The sequence below is a fragment of the Herpailurus yagouaroundi genome, unplaced genomic scaffold (genome assembly GCF_014898765.1).
Source record: "Herpailurus yagouaroundi ecotype Mexico unplaced genomic scaffold, PumYag 190, whole genome shotgun sequence".
Classification (NCBI taxonomy): domain Eukaryota; kingdom Metazoa; phylum Chordata; class Mammalia; order Carnivora; family Felidae; genus Herpailurus; species Herpailurus yagouaroundi.
The window spans coordinates 1,764,895-1,791,160 of NW_024412421.1; the positions used below are offsets into that span (position 1 = coordinate 1,764,895).

Genomic DNA, 26,266 nt, shown 5'->3' on the forward strand with positions numbered 1-26,266 from the left:
TTTATTAATAGAATTTGATCCATTAGGTTGTTGTAAGGTTCAAATAAGTGAATACTTACTAAATAAATAATACTTAAGCTGCTTAGAATAGGGCCACATTCATTTAAGTATTCAATAAATGGTCATGATTCTTAATTCCTGGCTATTTCAGATGAAAACTAAAAAAAGTTATGACAGATTCAGTACTTTAATAGACTTTTTTTGGGTAAGGGGCAGACATTCCTGATTAAGCCCACCTACTAAAAATAGGTACTAATAGTTATGAAATAAACAAGTGTAATATTGCTACAACAGACTAATATCTCTATAAAATCTCTCTCAGAAGTGTTTAAGAACAAACTGTGTAAGTATCAAACAAGCTATAGGATGCTTACAAAAAAACATTTCCTATTATTTTGTCTCCCTGGTGCCCTATTCTTATCAGAGACCAGATGATAACATCAGAAACAACTGCAATTTTTAGTAAACAGGTCTCTTCATCTTTGCTGATAAAGATCAACTATTATTTAGGACAGAATTTGAATCAGTTCAAACTGAATGCATTTAGAAGGGACTTATAAGATAACCTTATGATATCTTAAGAGTTGAAATGGCTTAATTTGTATTTTTTAAAAAATGGACAGAGTTCTTAGGAAAATGTCTCCATTATTTTCTACATCTGCTTAGATAAAATTTCCATGGCCAAAGTTCCAAAGCTTTGTATATAGTTCTTAGAAAACCCTTATGGAGGGGCGCCTGGGTGGCGCAGTCGGTTAAGCGTCCGACTTCAGCCAGGTCACGATCTCGCGGTCCGGGAGTTCGAGCCCCGCGTCAGGCTCTGGGCTGATGGCTCAGAGCCTGGAGCCTGTTTCCGATTCTGTGTCTCCCTCTCTCTCTGCCCCTCCCCCGTTCATGCTCTGTCTCTCTCTGTCCCAAAAATAAATAAAAACGTTGAAAAAAAAATTAAAAAAAAAAAAAGAAAACCCTTATGGAGTTTTAAAAGAGAACCCACTTAAAAATCTATGTTTGAACTTCTGTAAACAAATAACATTTTCCTCAAGAGCTTCCTTTGTTAGCCATTAAATCTTTAGCTGAAAGAGGCCTACCAATTAGGGCCAGTTTGACCACATATTTTTAATATGTTACCTGTCTTCAGGTTGTGTTCTGTTGCTAAATCTGTGACTATTTATTCAACAGATACCCTTACCTTTCTATTTGGTGCCAGGCATTGTTCTAGTGAACAGAACAAACAATAATCCCCACCCTCATATACTTTATGTTGTAGTATGAGAAGATACAATAAGAAAATAAGTAGACAGTATTTTAGCAAAGGAAAGGGCTTTGGGGAAACACTAAAGGAGAGCAAAGGTAAGGGGAGTGCTTTTGAGTTGCAATTCTGAATACAGCAGGACTCAATGAGAAAGAAGATGACATCCGAATGAAGATGTGAAGGAAGTGAAGTAGATTTGGAGAAATAAGTTGAAGGAGGTGATATAGTTTTCTGGAAGAATAATATTCCAGGCAGAGAAAATAGTTACTTGACTGAAGCCCTGCAATTGGACCTTGCTTTGTAGTGTTTAAGGAACATCAAGGAAGTTAGTGTGGCTAATGCAAAGTATCAAAGGGCAAAGAGAACAGAAGGGTGAAGAGGTGATGGTGGGTAAAATTATGTTCACTTTACAGACTTTGGCTGGATCTCTAAATCTAATGAAGAAGCCACCGAAAAACTTTGAGAAGAGTGACATGACCTGATGTATATTTTTAAAGAATCACAACAACTCATGTGTTAAAAACAGACTGTAGGGGGATAAAGGCAGAAGGAAAGGAACAGTAACTGGAATAATTCAAATAAGAAATGATATTGTATTGAACTAGGTCTACTACAGTGCAGGTGGTGAGAAGTGGTCAGGTTGTGGATATATTTTTAAGGCAGAATGAGCAGTATTTCCTGACAGATCTGATGTTGGGTGTGACAGAAAGAGGCAGTAAGGATGACTCTCAACATTATGACAGAGTAAAGAAAGATGGGGCTACCACTGAGATGGAAGATTAGGGGTTGAGAACTTCTGAAGGGAAAGATTGCGGATACAGTTTAGGAAACACTGTCTGATGTCTTATCAGACAGAGACATGGTTGGCACGCAGTTGGATATGTGACTCTGGAGCTCAGAGGGAGATCTATCTTCGAAATATATAAATTTGGGAGTCATTAGCATGTGGATAATGCTTAAAACCATGAGATCACCAAGATTTGCAAGGAAAGAAAGATAAAAAGAATCTTGTATAGCTCCACCAAATGCACTACAAGCAAATGCTCTTTAGCACTGACAAACACCTGGGTCTGAAATTGTGCTGCATTTTAAAACATTTAAGATGTAAATCAGTGTATTTAAAAATCAAATTTAAACTTCTGAATCCAGCATAAATAAAGTGCTGACTTGCTATAATAACGTCCTTGAGGTTCATGCTATTGTTGCATTTGAGTCTAGTGATCTTGTTTTTCATCTTTAAACCCCTGGTATCTAGCATAATGCCTTGTATAGAAGAAAAATCAGTAATTATTGTGATTGATGAATGAGAAAAAAAAAATATTTGACTAGGGCAGCAGTTCTCAAGTTTTTTGGCCTCTGGATTTTACACTCTTAAAAAATTACTGAGGAGATGGCACAAAAACAGACACATAGACCAATGGAATAGAATAGAAACCCCAGAACTAGACCCACAAACGTATGGCCAACTCATCTTTGACAAAGCAGGAAAGAACATCCAATGGAAAAAAGACAGTCTCTTTAACAAATGGTGCTGGGAGAACTGGTCAGCAACATGCAGAAGGGTGAAACTAGACCACTTTCTCACATCATTCACAAAAATAAACTCAAAATGGATAAAGGACCTGAATGTGAGACAGGAAACCATCAAAACCTTAGAGGAGAAAGCAGGAAAAGACCTCTCTGACCTCAGCCGTAGCAATCTCTTACTCGACACATCCCCAAAGGCAAGGGAATTAAAAGCAAAAGTGAATTACTGGGACCTTATGAAGATAAAAAGCTTCTACACAGCAAAGGAAACAACCAACAAAACTAAAAGGCAACCAACGGAATGGGAAAAGATATTTGCAAATGACATATCGGACAAAGGGCTAGTATCCAAAATCTATAAAGAGCTCACCAAACTCCACACCCGAAAAGCAAATAACCCAGTGAAGAAATGGGCAGAAAACATGAATAGACACTTCTCTAAAGAAGACATCCGGATGGCCAACAGGCACATGAAAAGATGTTCAGCGTCGCTCCTTATCAGGGAAATACAAATCAAAACCACACTCAGGTATCACCTCACGCCAGTCAGAGTGGCCAAAATGAACAAATCAGGAGACTATAGATGCTGGAGAGGATGTGGAGAAATGGGAACCCTCTTGCACTGTTGGTGGGAATGCAATTTGGTGCAGCCACTCTGGAAAGCAGTGTGGAGGTTCCTCAGAAAATTAAAAATAGACCTACCCTATGACCCAGCAATAGCACTGCTAGGAATTTATCCAAGGGACACAGGAGAACTGATGTATAGGGGCACTTGTACCCCAATGTTCATAGCAGCACTCTCAACAATAGCCAAATTATGGAAAGAGCCTAAATGTCCATCCACTGATGAATGGATAAAGAAATTGTGGTTTATATACACTATGGAATACTACGTGGCAATGAGAAAAAATGAAATATGGCCTTTTGTAGCAACGTGGATGGAACTGGAGAGTGTGATGCTAAGTGAAATAAGCCATACAGAGAAAGACAGATACCATATGGTTTCACTCTTATGTGGATCCTGAGAAACTGAACAGGAACCCATGGGGGAGGGGAAGGAAAAAAAAAAAAAAGAGGTTAGAGTGGGAGAGAGCCAAAGCATAAGAGACTGTTGAGAACTGAGAGCAAACTGAGGGTTGATGGGGGGTGGGAGGGAGGAGAGGGTGGGTGATGGGTATTGAGGAGGGCACCTTTTGGGATGAGCACTGGGTGTTGTATGGAAACCAATTTGACAATAAATTTTATATATAAATAAAAAAAATATTACTGAGGAGAAAGCAGGAAAAAAACCTCTCTGACCTCAGCCGCAGCAATTTCTTACTTGACACATCCCCAAAGGCAAGGGAATTAGAAGCAAAAATGAACTACTGGGACCTCATGAAGATAAAAAACTTCTGCACTCCAAAGGAAACAATCAACAAAACTAAAAGGCAACCAATGGAATGGGAAAAGATATTTGCAAATGACATATCGGACAAAGGGCTAGTATCCAAAATCTATAAAGAGCTCACCAAACTCCTCACCCGAAAAACAAATAATCCAGTGAAGAAATGGGCAGAAAACATGAATAGACACTTCTCTAAAGAAGACATCCAGATGGCCAACCAACACATGAAAAAATCCTCCACATCACTCATCATCAGGGAAATACAAATCAAAACCACACTGAGATACCACCTCACACCTGTCAGAATGGCTAACATTAACAACAGATATTGGTGAGGATGCAGAGAAAGAGGATCTGTTCTGCACTGCTGGTGGGAATGCAAACTGGTATAGCCACTCTGGAAAACAGTGTGGAGGTTCCTCAGAAAATTAAAAATAGATCTACCCTATGACCCAGCAATAGCACTGCTAGGAATTTACCCAAGGGATACAGGAGTGCTGATGCATAGGGGCACTTGTACCCCAATGTTTACAGCAGCACTTTCAACAATTGCCAAATTCTGGAAAGAGCCTAAATGTCCCTCAACTGATGAATGGATAAAGAAATTGTGGTTTACATACACAATGGAATACTACGTGGCAATGAGAAAGAATGAAATCTGGCCTTTTGTAGCAACGTGGATAGAACTGGAGAGTGTGATGCTAAGTGAAATAAGTCATACAGAGAAACACAGATACCGTATGTTTTCACTCTTATGTGGATCCTGAGAAACTTAACAGAAACCCATGGGGGAGGGGATGGGGGGGAAAAAAAAGGTTAGAGAGGGAGGTAGCCAAAACATAAGAGACTCTTAAAAACTGAGAACAAACTGAAGGTTGATGGGGGGTGCGAGGGAGGGGAGGGTGGGTGATGGGTATTGAGGAGGGCACCAGTTGGGATGAGCACTGGGTGTTGTATGGAAACCAATTTGACAATAAGTTTCATATTAAAAGAAAATAAATTAAAAAAAATAAATAAAAAATACAAAAAAAAATTACTGAGGACCCCAAAGAGCTTTTGTTTGTGTGAGTTGTATCTATCATATAATAGATAAAACATCGATATAATCTACCAAATTAAAAATTGAAGCACCTTTTTTTTTAAATAGGAAGGTCTTAATTAAAATAATTAGCATTTAAAATACATGATTACTGAAGTTACAATTATGTGAAAAACATATTTTACATGGTCAAAAGTCCAGGGCAGACTCTGCCAAATTTGTGTTGGAGATTTATTCAACAAACATTTATTGAACTTGGGTATTTGGCCACACACCATTTAAGCAGATATGCTAAAAACATTAACAATACATAAACACACACACAGGATGTGAGAACAATGAACACATGTTTTTTAAAGTTTCTGGGAAACTATCTACTTAAGAAAGAAGGAGATCAAAGAGAATGACAGGGAAAAAGAATGAGAGAGAATGAGGGTGAAAAACAATAATGTCTTATGGTTTTTATAAAAATTCTTTTGACCTCATTGACCCTCCAAAAGGGTCTTGGGAATCCTGAGGGATACCCAGATCACCCTTAAAGCCTTCAGAAGGGCAATGTGGCAATGTTTCACTGTAGAAATCTTTATTCTTGTTTACCAGGTATTTCACTTCTAGGAACTCTCCTTGAGGAACTTATGAGAGATGTATACAAAATAAGGCACCATACGTCTATTTAGAATTAAAAACAAAACAAAACCTAGAAACTACTGTTCAAAGAAAAGGATTAAATAAAGTATATGTTACAACCATACAATGGATAAGAGTCATTAAAAGCCACTGTTTTGGTAATTATCAAAAAAATTAATAAACAAAAATGTTTAAAACATGTTTGTTATGGAGAACTCAGTATATTACATATTTTGTCTTGTCTCCCATAGGAAGTCTCACTTAGAACAAGAATTTCTTTTAGAGATAATTGTTTGGAAAAGCTTTATATTTTCTAAGGAATGAACATAGAACATACGATGGACAACGAGAAGCATATAACTCACTTCTTCCTTTGGCCAAATTCTTAGCTAACAGTCCCAAAAGCAGTGGGACTATCTCTTCCTACTACCCCTCTTATTAATAACAGTTTGCAACTACTATGCACTTACTTTATTCTGCCACATAGCATGGCTAGACTTGTAAAGTCTCTCCCAGTAAACTAAATGCTCTTTAATGACTGAAAGCATTTCTTGTCATCTTTGTATTTCACATAACAAAGAGTAGAGGAGCAGGTACTCAATAACTTTGCTGAAATGATTTTAAAGACAGAGATAATGTTTTGAATAACACAAGACTAACAATGACAATTTTTAATATTTCCCCATATATTTTAAGTTAACTTTGGAAAGATTACTCAAATAGAATTTCTTTACTTTTTATATAATAGATTGCTTAGCTCAAAATAAGACCTCCTGTGAACAAACGGCTCTGATGTGTTTCACCACAAAATTTCTAAGGTAGATTTTGCTGACCGTGTAAGAATAGCCAAAAATTCTTTAAAAATTACTTAAATGCAAAGTCAATGTTGTTTAAGGAAGTCTAACATTACTTTACTAAAAAAAACCCTAAGTTCTAAAACCTCCTAAATAAGATAGATCCTTCCTGCAAAAGGAATTGTAAAAAAGAAAAAAAAAAGTGTGTGTGTAGAATGAGAGAACAGAAAATGAGCCCAGAACTATTGATTTTCCTTATCTTGAAAAACAAGCTTTTACAACAACTTGCATGGCAGTATACTCAAACCTTATTACTGTGCTTTTACATGGTTTAGCATACCAGGTAAGCCACACTAAAAATAACCTCTCTTTTATCTTCTTCTTTGTTTATTATTAATTTTTTTAAAGTTTATTTATTTTTGAGGGAGGGAGAGAGTGGGAGAGAGAGCGAGCGAGTATGTGAGAGGGGGAAGAGCAGAAACAGGAGGCAGAATCCATAGCAGGCTCCAGGCTCTGAGCTGTCAGCACAGAGCCCGACATGGGGCTTGAACTCAGGAACCATGAGATCATGACCTGAGCCGAAGTTGGATGCTTAACCAACAGAGCCACCCAGGTGCCAGCTCCCACTCTTTTCTTAAACTCTCTCTTCTCTTTCTAATCAGAATACACACACACACACACACAGGAACCTAAACTCTTAGAAAACTATAAAAAACTTACTGGGCAAATGGCTTAATTTGTGGTTATGTTTGTTAAATCAGTTAAAATCCAAAGTATCTGAGCAGTAAAATGTTCTTGGCTTTGCAAATATTATCTTCATAATGAAAATGCTCTAGCAAAACTGTATAACAATGTTGGAAGAGCACAATAGGTGTCTGAAAACTGGTAAAAATGGGATGAAGGGGAAAATTTTAAAAAGGTATCCAAGTAGAAAGGAGGAATAAAATTATCTCTGCTCACAGATGGCATGATTTTATTTGTAGAAAACCGTAAAGATTCCACCAAAAAGTGTCAGAACTAATAAATGAATTCAAAAAATAGCAAGATGCAAAATTAACACACAAAAATTGGTTGCATTTCTACACAATGACAATAAAAATATCCAAAAAGTAAATTAAGAAAACCACTTCATTTATAACAGTATTAAAAGAATAAAATACTTAGGGATTAACCAAGGAGGGGAAAGACATAAAGTATGAAAATTATAAACACTGCTGAAATAAATCATTAAAAGACATAAATAAATGGAAACATAATCCATGTTCATCGATTGGAAGACAATATTGTTAAGATGTCAATATCACCCCAGGTACCTGGATGGCTCAGTCAGTTGAGCATCCAACTCTTGACTGTGGCTAAAATCATGATCTCATGGTTCATGGGTTTGAGCCCCACTAACAGCACAGAGACTGCTTGGGATTCTCTCTCCCCCCGCCCCTCTGCCCCTCCCCAATTCATGCTCTCTAAGTAAATAAACTTTAAAAAATAAAAAAAAGATGTTAGTATTCTCTAAAGTGATACAGATTCAGAATAATCCTTATCAAATTCGCAAGGGCATTTTTTTTTCAAAAACAGGAAAACCTATCCTAAAATTCATATGGAATCTCAAAGGACACCAAATAGCCAAAACAATTCTGAAAAAGAACAAAGTTGAAGAACTCACACTTCCTGATTTCAAAATTTACTACACAGCTATAATAACCAAAATAGTGTGGTATTAGCATAAAGACAAATGTACATATAGACCACTGGAATAGAATAAAGAGCCCAGAAATAAATTCTACTAGGGGTACCTGGGTGGCTCAGCTGATTAAGTGTCTGAGTCTTAATTTTGGCTCAGGTCATGATCTCACAGTTCGTGCGATAGAGCCCCGCGTCAGGCTCCGTGCTGAGTGTGGAGACTACTTGAGATTCTCTCTCTCCCAAAATAAATAAACGTTTCAAAGAATTTCTTTTCAAAAAAAAAAAAGAAAGAAAGAAAGAAAGAAAAGAAATCCTTCTTTTTTTTTTTTGAAAAGAAATCCTTCTATACATCATCAAATGACTTTTAACAAGGGTGCCAAGATCATTCAATGGGGAAATGCCAAATCTTTTCAATAAATGGTGCTGGGAAAACTGGGTATCCATGCAAAAGAATGAGGCTGGACCCTTATCTAACACCATACACAAAAGTTAACGCAAAATAGATAAAAGCTCTAAAAGTAAGAGATAAAAGTATAAAACTCTTATGAGAAAATATAGGGCAAAAGCTTCATGACACTGGACTTAGCAATGATTTCTTGGATAGACACCAAAGGCAAGACAACAAAGAAACAACAGACAAGATGGACTTAATGAAAATTAACACCATCAATGGAGTAAAAAAGGCATCCCCCAAAATAAGAGAAACTATTTGCAACTCATGTAACTGTGAGGAAGAAATATTCTGAATAGAGAATAATTCACACTTGACAACACCAAAAAAAAAAAAAGTCCAATTAAAAAATGGGCAAAGGACTTGAATAAACATTCCTACAAAGGAGATATGCAAATGGCCAATAAGGACATGTGAATGTTCAACATTATTAATCATTAGGGAAATTCATATCAAAACTATAATGAGATACCACCTTGCACCCATTAGGATAGCTACTATGAGAAACAGAAAGTAACAAATGTTGCCAAGTATGTAGAGAAATTGGAATCCTTGTGAACTCTTGGTGGGAATGCAAAATGGTGTAGCTGCTGTGATGGTGGTTCCTCAAAATCTAAAAAAATAAGAATTACCATATGGTCCAGCAATTCTACTTCCAAAGCGACTGAAAGGTTTTCTAAGAGACGTTTTTGTGCATTCATGTTTATAGCAGTATTATTCACAACAGCTAAAACATGGAAGTAACCCAAATGTCCATGAATGGATGAACGAATCAGCAAAATGTGAGATATAATATACACATTATTCATAATTATCCGTTATGAGTAATAATGAAGTATTCAGCTTTAAAGAGGAAGGAAATTGTGACATATGCCATAACATGGATGAACCTTGAGGACATTATGCTAAGTGAAGTTAAGTCAGTCACAAAATAATACTGTATGATTTCACTCATTTGATGTACTTAGGAGTAGTCAAAATCAGAGCCAGGACATAGAATAGGTGTTGCTAGAGGGTGAAGAAAGGGAATGAGCATTGCTTAATGAGTGCACAGTTTCACTTTTATAAAATGAAAAGAGTTACATTGTAGGTCAACATTATGAGTGTATTTAATACTTCTGAACTGTATATTTAAAAATGGTTGAGATGGCAAATTTTATGAGTATTAGAACACATTAAAAATATTTGGAAAAAAAATGGGGAGAAGGGGGAAAAAAATCCAGCATTTAACCTGCCTGTCTCAACTGTACCTCAGGTGACTAAAGAGCTAATGATGGAAGTTGCCTTTTTTATAAAATAGAAAATTCCAGATAAAATACCTATGAATGATAGGGTGCCACAATTTTGTTAACTCCTATTGAAATAATGGACATGACCATAAATATCAATAGCTGCTGACAATATTAGGAGAGCATTATAATGAATGGTCCATGCTGAGGAAAACTGAAGCCACTGATCAACCTTAACATCACAAAAGAGACAGAAGGTAAATCACCTACCTCTTAATGAACTGAAAGAAATAGCAATACTACCTAGGAAGTATTCTTGATAACAACAACCACAAAAAAAAAAAAAGCGCCCAATTCTGATCAAGACTCCAAATTTAACTACTGGTTACTGGTTTTGAAGAAATACAGGGGACAGAGTCACATGCTAACCCCATGGGGATAAGAACTGGCAAAATTCAGACTTTGAGACATCCTACAATACAAATAATGTTTTTATGTACCTTGCTTAGCTCCCAATTTGACAAAAACATTTAGGAGATAACTGAGGCATTTTGAATAGTGAGTATTTGATGATATTAAGAAATTATTAATTTTTTTAGGTCTGAAAATGATCTTGTTAAAAATAAAGAAGTCCTTACCATTTAGAGATACAGATTAAAATATTTACAAATGAAATGAAACAACATTCGGGATTCCCTTTGAAATTATCTGGGTAGCAGGGGCTTGTGGATGGTTGTAATAAGGAATTAAGTATAGCCACACACTGATAATTATTGAAGCTAAGAGATAATTGCTTATATCATATTATTCTGCTTTTGTATGTTGAGAATTTTCCACAGGGCACCTGGGTGGCTCGGTTAGTTAAGTGACTCTTGGTTTCAGCTCTGGTCATGATCACACAGTCTGGGTTTGAGCCCCACGTTGGACTCTATGCTGACAGTGCAGAGCCTGCTTGGGATACTCTCTCTCCCTCCCTCGATCTGCCCCTCCTCTACTTGCTTGTGCACACGTGCGCGCGCGCTCTCTCTCTCTCTCTCTCTCTCTCAAAATAAACTTAAAAAAAAAAAAGAATTTTGCATAATAAAAAGTTGTAAAAAGCCTTTGAAAATTTTAAATTCATAAGCTAAATATTTTCTTATGATTAAATTTAGAGCATTTATTAATAATTTTTTTAATTTTTAATTTTTATTTATTTTTACTTTTTTTGAGAGGACACATGTGCATGGGGGGGGGGGTAAAGGGAGAGGGAGAGACAGAATCTTAAGCAGTTCCACGCTCAGCATGGAGCCTGAAGTGGGGCTCAATCTCACAACAGTGAGATCATAACCTGAGTTGAAATCAAGAGGCACATGTTTAACCAACTGAGCCACCAGGTAGTACCCCTAGTCAATAATTTTTCAATTAAAGGGAAAGAAACATCGGGCAACAGGTGTCTAACTTATGAATTCGTTATAAGTGGAGAATCCAAAAATAACAAGATTCATTTATTATATTTAGTACTTTTAATGTGTATTCAGTATCATTAACTTCCTTATAACCTTGTAACATTTTGGTTTTTACATTCAATTCAACAGGATTTTTTTTTTTTTTTTTTTGAGAGAAAGAGAGGGTGCAAGTGAGCTAGGGGCAGTGAGAGACAGAGGGAGAATCCCACAAGGGGCAGAGAGAGGGGGGAGAGAGAGAGAGAAGTCAGGGTCACCTGGGGCTCATTTTACCCGAAGCAGGGCTTGAGCTCAACCAGTGTGGGACTTGAACTCACGAACTGTGAGATCATGACCTGAGCTGAACCCAGAAGTTTAACGACTGAGCCACCCAGGCGCCCTCAATAGGAAATTATTACTAAGAAAAGAGTAAATAAAGTCTCATAATTCTTTGGCAGTTCTAAAGAAATATTTTACATTGATGTGCAACTTACCTGCTGTAAAATCTGCAGTCAGATCAATAAATGAATGAGAATGTGGAATTCGCATTTTACTTTTAGTGGTCAACGCAGGATGCCATGACAAATTCCTAAAAAAAAAAAAATAATAATTTTCTTAAGGCAAACGTCAAATAAGCATTGTTTTAAAACAGAAAAATCTCCGGGGCGCCTGGGTGGCTCAGTCGGTTAAGAGTCCGATTTCGGCTCAGGTCTGATGTCACGGTTGGTGAGTGTAAGCCCCACATCAGGCTCTGTGCTGATAGCTCAGAGCCTGGAACCTGCTTCAGATTCTGTGTCTCCCTCTCTCTCTCTCTGTGACCCTCTCCTGCTCACACTCTGTCTCTCTGTCTGTCTGTCTCTCTCTCTCTCTCTCAAAAGTAAATAAACATTAAAAATTAAATAAATAAATAAATAAAACAGAAAAATCTTTGCCTGTAAGATATTTTTAAAATTTATTGATTTTTGTTGAGATATTTCTCACACCATAAAATTCACTCTTTTAGAGTATCCAATTCAGCAGTTTTTAGTACAGTTTGCAACCATCACCACTAATGACTTTGAAAACATTTCATCACCTCAAAAAGAAACCCTGTATCCATTAGTTGCTTCCCATTCTCTTTTCCTTCCTGCCCTTGGCAACCAGTAATTTGCTTTCTATCACCTTGGATTTCCCTATTCTGGATATTACATATAAATGGAATCATAGAAAATGTGACCTTCTATGTCTGGTTTCTTTCACTTAGTATGCTAATTTCAGGTTCATCCGTGTTGTAGCATGTGTCAGTACTTCAGTACTTTAATGGCTGAATAATATTTCACTGTATGGCTACATTTTTTTGTTTATCCATTTTCCTGTTGATGGACATTTGACTTGTTTCCACTCTTGGCTATTATAAATAATGGGGTAATGAATATTTCATGTGCAAGTTTTTATGTGGACATATGTTTTAAGTTTTTTTGGGTATATAAGAATTGCTGGATCACATGGTAATTGTATGTTTAACTGTTTGAAGAACTATCAAACTGTTTTCTTACCAAGTGGCTTCACCATATTACGTTTTAAACTAGCAATGTCAGAGGGTTCCAACATCTACATCTCTTTATCAACATTTATTATTTATTGTCCTTTTGTTTTATTATAGCTATGCTAGAGGGTGTGTATCTCATGGTTTCGATTTGTATTTTCCTGGTGGTTAATGATGTTGAGCATGTTTTTATGTGTTTATTGGCCATTTGATCCTCTTCTTTGGAGAAAGGTCTATTCAAATCCTTTGCCTATTTTCAAATTAGATTATTAAATATAATGTTTTATTTTTGAGTTGTAAGAGTTCTCACACTCTGCATTGTCTTCTTACTTTCTTGATAGTGTCCTGTGATACACAGAAGTTTTAATTTTCATGAATCCAGTTCATCCTATTTTTTCTTTTTATTGTTCTTATGCTGTCATATCTAAGAATCCATTTCAAAATCCAAGTTCATAAAGATTTAGCCCCATGCTTTCTCCTGATAATTTTATAATTTAACTTATATTTGTCTTTGATCCTTTTAATTATAAAAAGTGATTTAATATTATCATGGATCTTTTTTCAAGAGACTTTAGAATGATAATGATTACCATTTATGAATATTAATCCCAACATTTTGAGCCAAGCAAAAGAATAAATTTAAAACCTTACCTCACACCATATATCAAAAATTAACTAAAAATGCATCAAAGGGCTGAAACTATAAAACTCTTGAATGAAAGCATGGGAAAATGTTCATGACCTTGGATTTGGAAATGATTTTTTAAATATAACACCAAAAAAGGGGCACCTGGGTGGCTCAGCTGGTTAAGCACCACCTCAGGTCAGGTCATGATCTCATGGTTTGTGAGTTTGATCCTCACATCAGGCTTGCTGCTGTCTGCAAGTCAGTGTAGAGCCCACTTCAGATCCTCTGTCACCCTCTCTCTGCCCCTCCCCCATGTGCACTCTCCCAATAAATATTAAAAAACAAACAAACCCATCTTCAAATATAACACCAAAAGAATATGCCACAAAAGAAGAAATAGATGAATTAAGTTAATCAAAATTAAAAACCTTTGTACATCAGAGGATACTATCAGGGAACTGAAAAGACAATTTCATAGAATGGGAAAAAATACTTGCAAATATCTTACCTCTGATAAAGATCTAATATCTAGACTATATTCAAAACTTTTACAACTCAATAATAAAAACCTGATTAAAAAATGGGCAAAGGACTAGATGTTTCTCCTAAGAATACACACAAATAGCTACTAAGCATGTCAAAAGATGCTCACCATCATTAGTCATTAAGAAATTGTAAAAGAAGACCATAATGAGAAACCACTTCACAATCACTACGATCGCCAAGAATCAAAAGCCAAGTTAAGTGTTGGGGATGAGTTGAAGAAATAGGAAATCTCATATACTGTTGGTGGGAATATAAAATGGTGCATTAGTTGTGGAAAACAGTTTGGAAACAGTGTGGAAAATAGTTCTTCAAAAAGTTCTTTCAAAAAGTGGAACACAGAGTTAACACATAATCGCATTTCTACACTTGGGTATATACCCAAAACAATGGAAGACAGGTATTCAAACAAATACTAGTACATGAATGCCTATTCACAAAAACCTGGAAATAACCTAAATGTCCACCAATGGATGAATGAATAAACAAAAACCATCTATTCATACAATAGAAATATTATTCAGTCAGAGGCATGTGGGTGGCTCAGTCGGTTAAGTGTTTGACTTGGGCTCAGGTCATGATCTCACGGTTCATGAGTTTGAGCCCTGCATTGGGCTCTCTGCTATCAGCACAGAGCCTGCTTCTGATCTTCTGTCTTCCTCTCTCTCTGTCCTTCCTCTGCTCTCTCAAAAATAAACATTAAAAAAATATTATTCAGTGATAAAAAAACTAAAGTACTGATACATGGTACAACATGAATGAACCGTTAACACATTATGCTATGTGAAAGAAGCCAGACACAAAAGGTCACATCCTGTATGATTTCACTTAGATAGAGAGAAAGTAGATTCGTGGTTGCCATGGACTAGAGGTGGGGGGGGGGGGGGCAAAATGATTGCTTAATTGGTACAGGGTTCCCTTTAAGAATGATGAAAAGCTACTGGAAGTAGGTGATGGTTGTAAAACATTGTAAATATACTAAATAGCATTAAATTGTATACTTCATATAGCTAATTATAGGTTATATAAATTTTATTTCATTATAAAAAAATAGTACATACTTTTCATATATTCCTCATCTAGTTTCCCCTAATACAACCATAGAATTATAAAACCATGAAGGTTACACTAGTAGACTGTTATGAACTATAGAAGAAGTTTAAATAAAATAATTTCTCTATTCCTCATCAGTAGAACACACTCCAGTGTCAAAGGGATTCCCATTTATGAAGGCCCCACTTTACTTTTCTTAGTGGTATCTGTGTACACTTTTCTCTACTAATAGCATGTTTTAAGATGCAAGCTCCTCTGGATATCCTGATTCAGAAATATTTATATCTATATCACCTAACCAGGACATGGCTCCCAAGTAGTGGCTGAAATGAATCATGGTCCAAACAGCAAATAACTTGCTGGACTACATTATACTTTCAAGTAGCATCACCTATTCTTCTCTACCTCTAGTAAGAACATGCTACTTTTTAAAAAAATAATATGTTCCAGTGAAATATGGAAGCACAGATGTCATCTCCAAAGATAAATTTAAGGCTAAGTAAGTCCAAATTAATTGTCAGCATAGCATCCAATTGACTGGAGAGCAAACAAGGTTTATTTGAATTTGGTTTTGATGTATTGGGAAAGCAGAGAGAAAAAATTGACTAATTTGCTCTTGGCAGGTGGAATCTGGGAGAAAGAATAACAATCATCAGGAGAATATTCTCCCTGCACAAAGGGTCTAAGTTCTACAAACAGTAACCTCTTCCCTATAGCCTTCTTCCACATTTTTTAGCATACAGTAGGCCTCATCTGTTAACTAAACAAGACAGTAAAAACAAAACTAAGCAATGTTTGTATACCTTGATTTTATTTTTTAACCCAAATGCCATAATAAAAGGTTATGGCAATAAAATATTAAAATAAAGTGAGAAATCATATTCAGCATTAGCATTCATGTCATGTTCTTTTTTCACACTACACAACATGAGAAATGCCTAAAATAATTTCAATCAAGTCCAATTTAATAATGGCTGGTTCATTTCAAGATAGACCATTTATTCATAAGTTCTTTAAATTTTAAGCATTGAAGTATTTTCAATTACCAACAAAATAATCAGATGCAGGTTAGAGAAATTCTGCAGGTTTAACCCAAAGTCATTTCAGAAGAGTTTCCTAATGTTCTCAACAAGTTTGTAATTACAGGCCAAAAGTAAATTAAAAAACACAAGCTTCTATAGAATTGAGCTCAATAAAGTTAATCATGTGGTTGTTTTTAATTACTACCTGAGAAATTATCGATCTCATTCCCTAAAGAATTTTTTATAGGTATGCTTTGAAATTAATTACCATTAGAATTTTGGAAAACTTCAACTAACTCCTAGAAACTACTTGACAAAAATGTACATTTCAAATAAAGATTCCAGAAGAGTGATAAAGCAAAAATTATGAAGTGGCAGACTATAGGCCCAATTCAACATGAAAATGTGTTTTATTTAGCTCACACATTGTTTTAAATATTCTGAATTCACTGGTAAAGCTTAAATTTAAAAAATCAGATTTCACATAAAAATCTGGATTTGCAGCTTCTCTTGAAATACCTGGTCAGGTAACCAACTAGCTCTTTTTAGACAGATCTATAGTGTTTATGGGCAGGTGAAGTCGCAACCTTCTCAAACTGCTTCGCTCACTTTGGTTTCCCTCTGGGTCCCCTTAGACATTTGAGTTGCAACTCTTAACAAAATACTAATTATAATCTTGCTTTCTGGAACATTTCAAATCAATAGTCAAGGTCTTCATAGTATTTTAAGTTTTATATTTGTTGCCTATACTCTGTTAATTCACAGTAATGTCTCTTAAAAGGCAGTTAACTTGATCCTTATACTTTATAGTTTATTGTGGGGGGAGAAGGGAAGAGCTATTATTTCTTTTTGTGGAGCACTGTAAGATGGCTGAAAATTTAATGTACATACAGTTGTATATCAGAATCCAATTGTTTAAAAATTTACAGTTGAAAATAAAACTAATCTCTCCCTACTTTTACTGTTGTTCTTTGTGTGTATCACTTTTTCAATAAGAAGCAACAGATACCATCTTTAGAAGCAACTATGTTCATATAAACTATAATCTTCTCATATACGTGCTCAACTTCATTTGAAAGCAAAGGTCACAAATACAAACTGTTCTGATTACAAAAGAAGAAACAGCAGAGATGATAAAATGGGCAGTTCTGAACCATGTTGAGTCTATTTGTTGACATTTCTTGACCTCTGTAGAAAATTCCAATTATTAGCTCCCTACCAACCCCACAGGAAACATAATTATGTCAAGGTGTTCTAATTTGTGGGCACCATTACCCTTAATAACAAAGAATAGCATTTATCAAAAGATGAATTTAAATGTAATTAATGTCAGCTGTAGCTTTTGGTTGCCTATGGTAACTGCTCTTTGAAATGACTGGTAATCCACCCACTTTTCAATGATCAGTCTATACTGAATTATCATTATTTTAGATAACCAGATAGAAGCAGTTACCAGGAAATGGGTCTTAGCATGCCTCACCAAGCTCCCTAGTTCTTTAGTCCAGTGGTCTTCAAACATTTTTGCTAAGATAGGCTCCAAAGTAATTTTTAAAAACCATGTATGCCTTCACACATTCAAGTGCATTTTTAAAAAATGTAATCTAAATATTTTCATCAGTTTAAATAGCTATAAATATGTAACTTTCAAATCCATTAGAATTATTGAGATTTTAAAATATACTTAAAAAAATTTTTTTTAAGTTTTATATATTTATTTTGAGAGAGAGAGAGAGAGAGAGAGAGCGAGCATGAGCAGGGGAGGTGGAGAGAGAGAATCCCAAGTAGACTCCACACTGTCAGTGTGGAGCCCTGATGTAGGGCCCGAATTTACGAACCATGAGATCATGACCCGAGCTGAAAATAGGAGTTGGACGCTCAATCGACTAAGCCACTCAGGAGCTCCTAAAATAATTATTCTTAAAAGTATATCTGTGGAATATAAATACCATACTGAATTTTTGTTCACCATCATCCACACACACAAAAATCACATGAGAAAGATGGCATGAAAAATTGGGGGAGGAGGACCCTAAACTCACCTCATCCCAAATACACAACTAGATAACACTCACATTAGTGTAAATAACCCAGGAAACAATCTAAAGATTGGCAGAACTCCAAAACTAAATATAGAGAAGTGGCCACATCTAAGAAGATAGGAAATGCAGAGACACTGTGGGGAGCCAAAAGGACCTACAGGACTGTTCACAGGAGGGAGAGATACTGTAGGGAGACAAACACACTCTCACAACAGGAAGTTCCCACAGAGAAGAAGAATCTCCCTAACATTTGGCTTTGAAAACCAGAAGGGCCAAATTTCATGAGTTCTTACAACCAGCAGGATTAAGACTTGAAACCTCAAAAATCAGAGTCTCTACTCTGGGGGAGCTGGGAAGGCAAGAGAAAACTGAGTCACTGCCCTTAAAAACATGGCACAATAAACAGCCTGAGGAGATACAACACAGAAGCAGCAGTTTGAAAAGTGCCAGGGTCATATAGAAGGGAAATTTGTTTATACTAATTTCAGAGTGTGTGCTGGAGGGGCAGGCCTCCGTGGGAGACTTCTCTGGGAACAAAGAGGATGGCAGGTGCCATTTCCCTCTCCTACTTCCCAGCATAAATACATGTCCACCTGCGGGGACTGGTGCAGTGCCAACACTCTTGATCTAACTTGCTTATACCACAAGTCCTGCTCCCACAGGTCCCTTCTCCCAGAGGACCCACACAAACCTTGCTAACACTGCACACCTGCCCCCACATACTTTGTGGATCTGTTCCCTCCAAACCAGGTGGCCTCAGTACTGGTGACTGCAGCTTCCCTCCTGCAAAGGACCTGCCTGCAAACCTCTCAAAAACTTCAGGTCCTACTCCAACACACTTTGCAGATCCACACCCTCAGATACTCTCTTGGCCAGTGCACATCCAAAACAACCAAAGGCCTGGTAGTGTGCAAGCAGTCCTGCCCAAAGTCAGAACAACTCCAAAGTAACTTCTGCCTCAGAAAGGGGGAAAGATAATCCCACACACACCAGTCAGATTAGGGACCCAGCAGTGGGCTGGAGACAGACAGCTGGTCTGTGTGCAGTCCCAGCCCACCAATCAAAGCTTCAGGACACAGGGATGGGATCCTGCAGTTTGGTGTTGCTACACCTCTGACAAATGCCTGGTCTGACTAAACTAGTAACACAGGGACCAAACACTGCCCACAACAGACCAACAGAGCCATTGCCTGGACTGAAGGCAAAAGTGGCTCAGCCACAAAAGCAGGGCAAAGGCAACACAAATAGGAGAAATTCCTGAAGTGCTAGGTTCTGGTGAACAGGGGACACTACATGACCTCTTCCTCATAAGGACACAACTTTCTTTTTTTTTTTTCAAATTTTTTTTTTCAACGTTTATTTATTTTTGGGACAGAGAGAGACAGAGCATGAACGGGGGAGGGGCAGAGAGAGAGAGAGACACAGAATCGGAAACAGGCTCCAGGCTCTGAGCCATCAGCCCAGAGCCTGACGCGGGGCTCGAACTCACGGACCGCGAGATCGTGACCTGGCTGAAGTCGGACGCTTAACCGACTGCGCCACCCAGGCGCCCCAAGGACACAACTTTCAAGAGCAAGAGATGTAGCTAACTTTGCTAACATATAGAAACAGACTGGAGATTTAGGCAAAATGAGAAGAGAGAGGAATATGCCCTGAATGAAAGAACAGGACAAATCACAGCAAGACACCTAAGCAAAACAGAGATAAGTGATATGACTGATAGAGAATTTAAACTAATGATCATAAAGATACTCATTGGGTTTAAGAGTGTAGGACCTCAATGAGAACCTAAACAAAGAGACAGAAACCATGAAAAAGAACCAATCAGACTCAATAACTGAAATTAAAAATATACTAGAAGTAATCAATAGTAGAGTAGAGGAAGCAGAAGACCAGATCAGCAACTTGGAGGACTGAGTAATGGAAAGCAAGCAAACTGAACAGGAGAGAGGGAAAAAGATAATACAAAATGAGAATAGACTTAGGGAACTCAGCAACAACCATCAAATGTACTAACATTCCCATTATAGGGATCCCAGAAGAAGAAAAGAGAGAATAGGGGGCAGAAATTTTATCTGAATAAATAGCTGAAAACTTCCCAAATGTGGGGGAAGAAAACATATTCAGACTCAGAAGGCACAGAGATCTCCCAACAGACAAACCCAAAGAGGTCCACACCATGACATAATATTAAAATGACAAAAAGTAGTTTGGGAGAATTTTAAAAGCAGAACGAGAAAAAGAAAACAGTTACAGAGGAAACCCCATAAAGCTATCAGCTCATTTTTCAACAGAAACTTTGCAGGCCACAGGGAATGGCATGATATATTCAAAGTACTGAATGGAAAAATCTTCAGCCAAGAATGCAACAAGACTACCATTCAGGATAGAAGGACAGATAAAAAGTTTCTCAAAGTTAAGGAATTCATGACCATTAAACCAGCCCCACAAGAAATCTTTAAGGGGACTCTTTGAATAGAAAGGATAGAATATAAGTAATAGCAAGAAAAGTAGGAAGCACAAAAGCAGAAAAATAAGTATATTGTAAAAATCAGTCAAGGGATTCACAAAATAAAAGGAAGTAAAGCATACTTTACCACATACCTAAAATGTGGGGGTGGGGGGGGGCGAGAAGCAAACATTGGTTCAAACTTAAGTGAGCACCAGCTTAATATAGACTGCTATATGCAGAAGATGTTACATACAAAGCAAATGGTAACCACAAATCAAAAACCAGAAAAAAGATTTACAAAAAATAAAGGGAAAGGAATCTAAGCATACCACTAAAGAAAGCCAACTAGCCATGAGAGAAAAGAGCAAGAAAGGAAAGGAGAGAACTACAAAAACAACCATAAAACAAGGAATAAAATGGCAACTAAGTACATAACTATCAATAATTACTTTGAATGTAAGTGGACTTGACACTCCAATCAAAAGACATAGGGTGAGGGGTGCCTGGGTGGTTCAGTCGGTTAAACGTCCGACTTTGGCTCAGGTCATGATCTCAAGGTTCATGAGTTTGAGCCCCGCATCGGGCTCTGTCCTGACAGCTTGGAGCCTGAAGCCTGCTTCGGATTCTGTGTCTCCTTCTCTCTCTGCCCCTCCCCTGTTCATCCTCTGTCTTTCTCTGTCTCTCAATAATAAAATAATTGTTAAAAATAATTTAAAAAGCCAATATTCCTGATGAACACAGATGCAAAAATTCTCAATAAAATACAAGCAAATGGAGTGAAGACAATACATGAAAAAATCCACCAAAAAACTCCACCAAAAAACTGCCAGAACTGTAACACAAATTCAGTAAAGTTGCAGGATACAAAATCTACACACAGAAATCTTTGCATTTCTACATACCAATAATGAAGCAGCAGAAAGAGAAATGAATGAATCTATCCCATTTACAACAGCACCAAAAACCCTAAGATACCTAGGAATAAACCTACACAAACAGTTAAAGACCTGTACTGTCTACACAACATTCATGAAAGAAACTGAAGGTAACACAAAGAAATGAAAAGAGACATTTTATGCTTATGGATCAGAAGAACAAATACTGTTAAAATGTCTATACTACCCAGAACAATCTACACATTTAATGTAATCCCTATCAAAATAGCAAAAACATTTTTCACAGAGCTAGAGCAAACAATCCTAAAATTTGTATGGAACCACAAAAGACCCTAAATAACCAAAGCAAAAGCAAAGCTGGAGGAGGCATCACAATTCTGCACTTCAAGTTCTATTACAAAGCTGTGGTAATCAAAACAGTCTGTACTGGCACAAAAACAGACACAGGTCAGTAGAACAGAAGAAAAAAACACAGAAATGAACCCACAACTATATGGTCAATTAATCTTCACCAAAGCAAAAAGGAATATCCAAGTCTCTTCAACAAATGATGTTAGGAAAACTGGAAAGCAACATGCAAAAGAATGAAACTGGACCACTTACTTACACCATACACAAAAATAAATTCAAAGGATTAAAGACCTAAATGTGAAACCTGAAACTATAAAAATCCTAGAGATAACTTCTTTGATATCAGCCATACAAACTTCTTTCTAGATACATCTCCTGAGTCAAGGGAAGCAAAAGCAAAAGTAAACTATTGGGACTTCATCAAAATAAAAAGCTTCTACACAGTGAAGGAAACAATCAACAAAACCAACATGCCTATGGAATGGGAGAAGATATTTGCAAATGACATATTTGTTAAACGGTTACTATCCAAAATATATACAGAATTTATACAACTCAATACTCAAAAAATAATCCAACTAAAAATGGACAAAAGACATGAGTACACATATTTCCAACAACATACACATGAAAAAGTGCTCTACATCACTGATTACCAGGGAAATAAAATCAAAGCTCCAATGAGATATCACCTCAAACCTGTCAGAATGGCAAAATCAACAACACAAGAAACAACAGGTGTTGGCAAAGATGTGGAAAAAGGGGGACCCTCTTGCACTGTTGGTGGGAATGCAAGCCAGTGCATCTTGGGAAAACACTATGGAAGTTCCTCAAAAAGTTAAAAATACAACTACCCCATGATCCAGCAATTGCACTACTAGCTATTTACCCAAAGTATATACAAATATTAATTCAAAGGGATACATACATCCCCATGTATAGTAGCATTATGTACAATAGCAAATTATGGGAACAGCCCAAATGTCTATCAACTGATGAATGGATAAAGAAGATGTGGTATGTATATACAATAGAATATTACCCATAAAAAGAACAGAATCTTGTCATTTGAAACAATATGGATGGAGCTAGAGAGTATTAGGCTAAGTGAAGTAAGTCAGAGAAAGACAAGTACCATATGATTTCACTCAGATGTGGCATTTAAGAAACAACAAAAAAGCAAAGGGGAAAAAAAAAAAAAAGAGAAGGAGGCAAACCAAGAAACAGACTCTTAAGTACACAGAACAAACTGATGGTCACCAGAAGGGAGCTGGGTGAGGGAATGGGTTAAACAGATGATGGGGAATAAGGAGTGCACTTGTGATGAGCACTGGGTGATGTATGGAATCATTGAATCACTATATTGTATACCTAAAATTAATATTATACTTTATGGTAACTAACTGGAATTTAAATAAAAACTTAAAATGAGTGAGAGAACTACAGATCAATATTCTGATGAACATAGATGCAAACATCTTCAACAAAATATTAGCAAACTGAACCCAAGAACATAGTAAAAAAATCATCTACCACAATCAAGTGTGGGATGCAAGAGGGGTTCAACATTGGCAATATCACAATAAGAGAAAGGATAAAAACTATATGATCATTTCAATAGCTGTGGAAAAAGCATTTGACAAGGTACATTTATTCATGATAAAAAACCTCAACTGAGTAGGTTTAGAGGGAACATACTTTAACATAATAAAGGCCATATATGAAAAACCCACAGCTAACATCCTATTCAATGGTGAAAAACTGACAGTTTCTCCCCTAAGATGAGGAACAAGACAAGCTGTTCACCACTTTTATTCAACATAGCAATAGTAGTCCTAGCCACAGCAATCAGACTATGTTTATGAATAAAAGGCATCCAAATCAGTAGAGAAGAAGTAAAACTTTCTCTATTTGCAAATGACGTGATACTATACATAGAAAAAAATGCCTAGACTAGAATTGATAAATCAACTCAGTAAGGTCACGGGATACAAAATCAATACACAGAAATCTGTTGCATGTCTATATACTAATAATGGAGCAGCAGAAAGATAAATTGGGAAATTAGGAAAACAATCCAAATTACAATTGCACCAAAAATAATAAAATACCTAGGAAAAAACTTAATCAAGGACGTGAAAGACCTGTACTCTGAAAACTATAAAACATGATGAAAGAAATTAAAGACAACACAAATAAAAGATAGTTCATGTTAATGGATTGGAAGGACCAATATGATTATAAAGTCCATACTACCCAAAGTAACCTACGCATTTCAGGCAATCCCTATGAAAATACCAACAGCATTTTTCACAGAAGTATTGACAAAAATGTGGAGAAAAAGGAACCATTGTGTACTGTTGCTAAGAATGCAACAGGTGCAGCCACTATGGAAAAGAGTATGGAGGTTCCTCAAAAAATTAAAATAGAACTACCCGTAATCGCACTAGTGGGTATTTACTCAAAGAATACAAAACCACTAATTTGAAAAGATATAGACACCCCCAGATTTGTTGCAGAATTATTTATAATGGTGAAATTATGGAAGCAGCCAGTGTGCCCATTGATAGATGAATGGATAAAGATGTGGTATATTTATATAATAGAATATTATTCAGCCTTAAAAAAGAATGAAATCTTGCCTACTGCAACAACATGGATGAAACTAGAGTGTAATACTAAACAAAATTAAGTCAGTCAGAGAAAGACAAATACATGATTTCAGTTACATGTGGAATTTAAGAAACAAACCAAAGAAAAAAGGAAAGAATAAATTAAAAAATCCGGAGTCTTAAACATAAAAAATAAACTGATGGTTACCAGAGGGGGATGGAGGATGGGTAAAACAGGTGAAAAGAGATTACATTTTTTTAAAATGTTTATTTTTGAGAGAGAGAGAGAGAGAGAGACAGAGACAGAGCCCGAGTGAGGGAGGGGCAGAGAGAGAGAGTAAGACACAGAATCTGAAGCAGGCTCCAGGCTCTGAGCTGTCAGCATAGAGCCCGAAGTGGGGCTCAAACCCATGAACCGCAAGATCATGACTTGAGCCGAAGTCGGATGCTTAACCCACTGAGCCACCTAGGCACCCTGATTACAATTATCTTGATGAGCTCTGAATATAGAATTGTCGAATCATTATATTATATACTTGAAACTAATAAAACACTGTGTGTTAACTATAGTAGACTTAAAAAAATATATGAGAATGAGGTCTTCTTTAATTACACATCTTTCCCTTTATCCTTGACTTTGTAATTCTATTCCATCTCTTAGAGAACTTTATCATGAACCAAAATGTTTTCATATCTGAAGCAATTTTAGTGGTCACTATATCTATCATACATCTATGAAGAAATGTATGTCTACAAATTGATAAACAAATTAAAATTGGTATTTAAGTTGGTTTTGTTTATATATCAAAGTATTAAAAGAGATCTCTTTGCAGTTGAATTATTTTAACTATTAGTGTACAACTGATGAAAACACCTATTATATAGTTTGATAATTTATTAAACAATATGTAAAATTTTATTAGAAATGCATTTTTTGAAGAGATGACCAGGACTTTAAAATACATTATTCATCCTTATAATAACATGACGTTACTAGAATGAGACAGTAGTCAGTATAAAGTCTATTCCTACTCTTCATCTTTATAGATATAAATGCTAAGGAATCTCGTTCATAAAGTTTTAAAACATCTCCCTGAAGATGATTCTTATTTAGGTATGGTAAAAATATTGAGACTATATATTTTTAAAATATTAGACATACTTTATAAATAGATATTGAAATATTTATAGATTAAAAATATCTTGGCTGTGGGTTAGAAGAGAGAAATGAGGGGAAGATGTGAAAGAAAAAAGACAGACCAAGTGTTGATAAATAAGTGTAACTGCCTGACAGGTACATTATAAGCAAATTAATTGTCCCATTCTCTGTACCTTGCATACCTTTAAAATTTTCCATAATAAAAGTTAAAAACAAATTAGAACTGCTGAATTAATTCATTCTATTTATGGAGAATGTCTGCCGTATAATCCAATCAGCAAAGCCAGTTCTCACTGCCAAATGAATGTCATTTTCCATCAGAGTCTGACTTCAGTTTTTCAATTCAAATACATATGGGGCGTCTGAGTGGTTCAGTCACTTAAGCATTTGACTTCGGTTCAGGTCATGACCTCATGGTTTGTGAGTTTGAGCCCGTGTCAGGTGAACTCGAGCCCAAGTTGGGTGAGCACAAGTGCCATGTCAGGTGAGTCCCGCGTCCCTTTCCCTTTCCCTCTCTCTTTCTCTCTCTGACCCTCTTGGATTTCTCCCGCTCTCCCTCTTTTTCTCACTGTACCCCCC

General features: G+C 36.4%; 1 protein-coding gene across 3 annotated transcripts in view; it reads right to left on the reverse strand.

The window, feature by feature from the left end:
* Positions 1–26,266, reverse strand: part of ITFG1 (integrin alpha FG-GAP repeat containing 1) — a 367,923-nt gene that overhangs the window by 320,447 nt on the left and 21,210 nt on the right. For all 3 annotated transcript variants that reach the window (XM_040497933.1, XM_040497934.1, XM_040497935.1), the window contains one exon: positions 11,902–11,996. In XM_040497933.1, the coding sequence (XP_040353867.1) occupies positions 11,902–11,996 (95 nt within the window). The remainder of the gene's footprint in view (positions 1–11,901; positions 11,997–26,266) is intronic.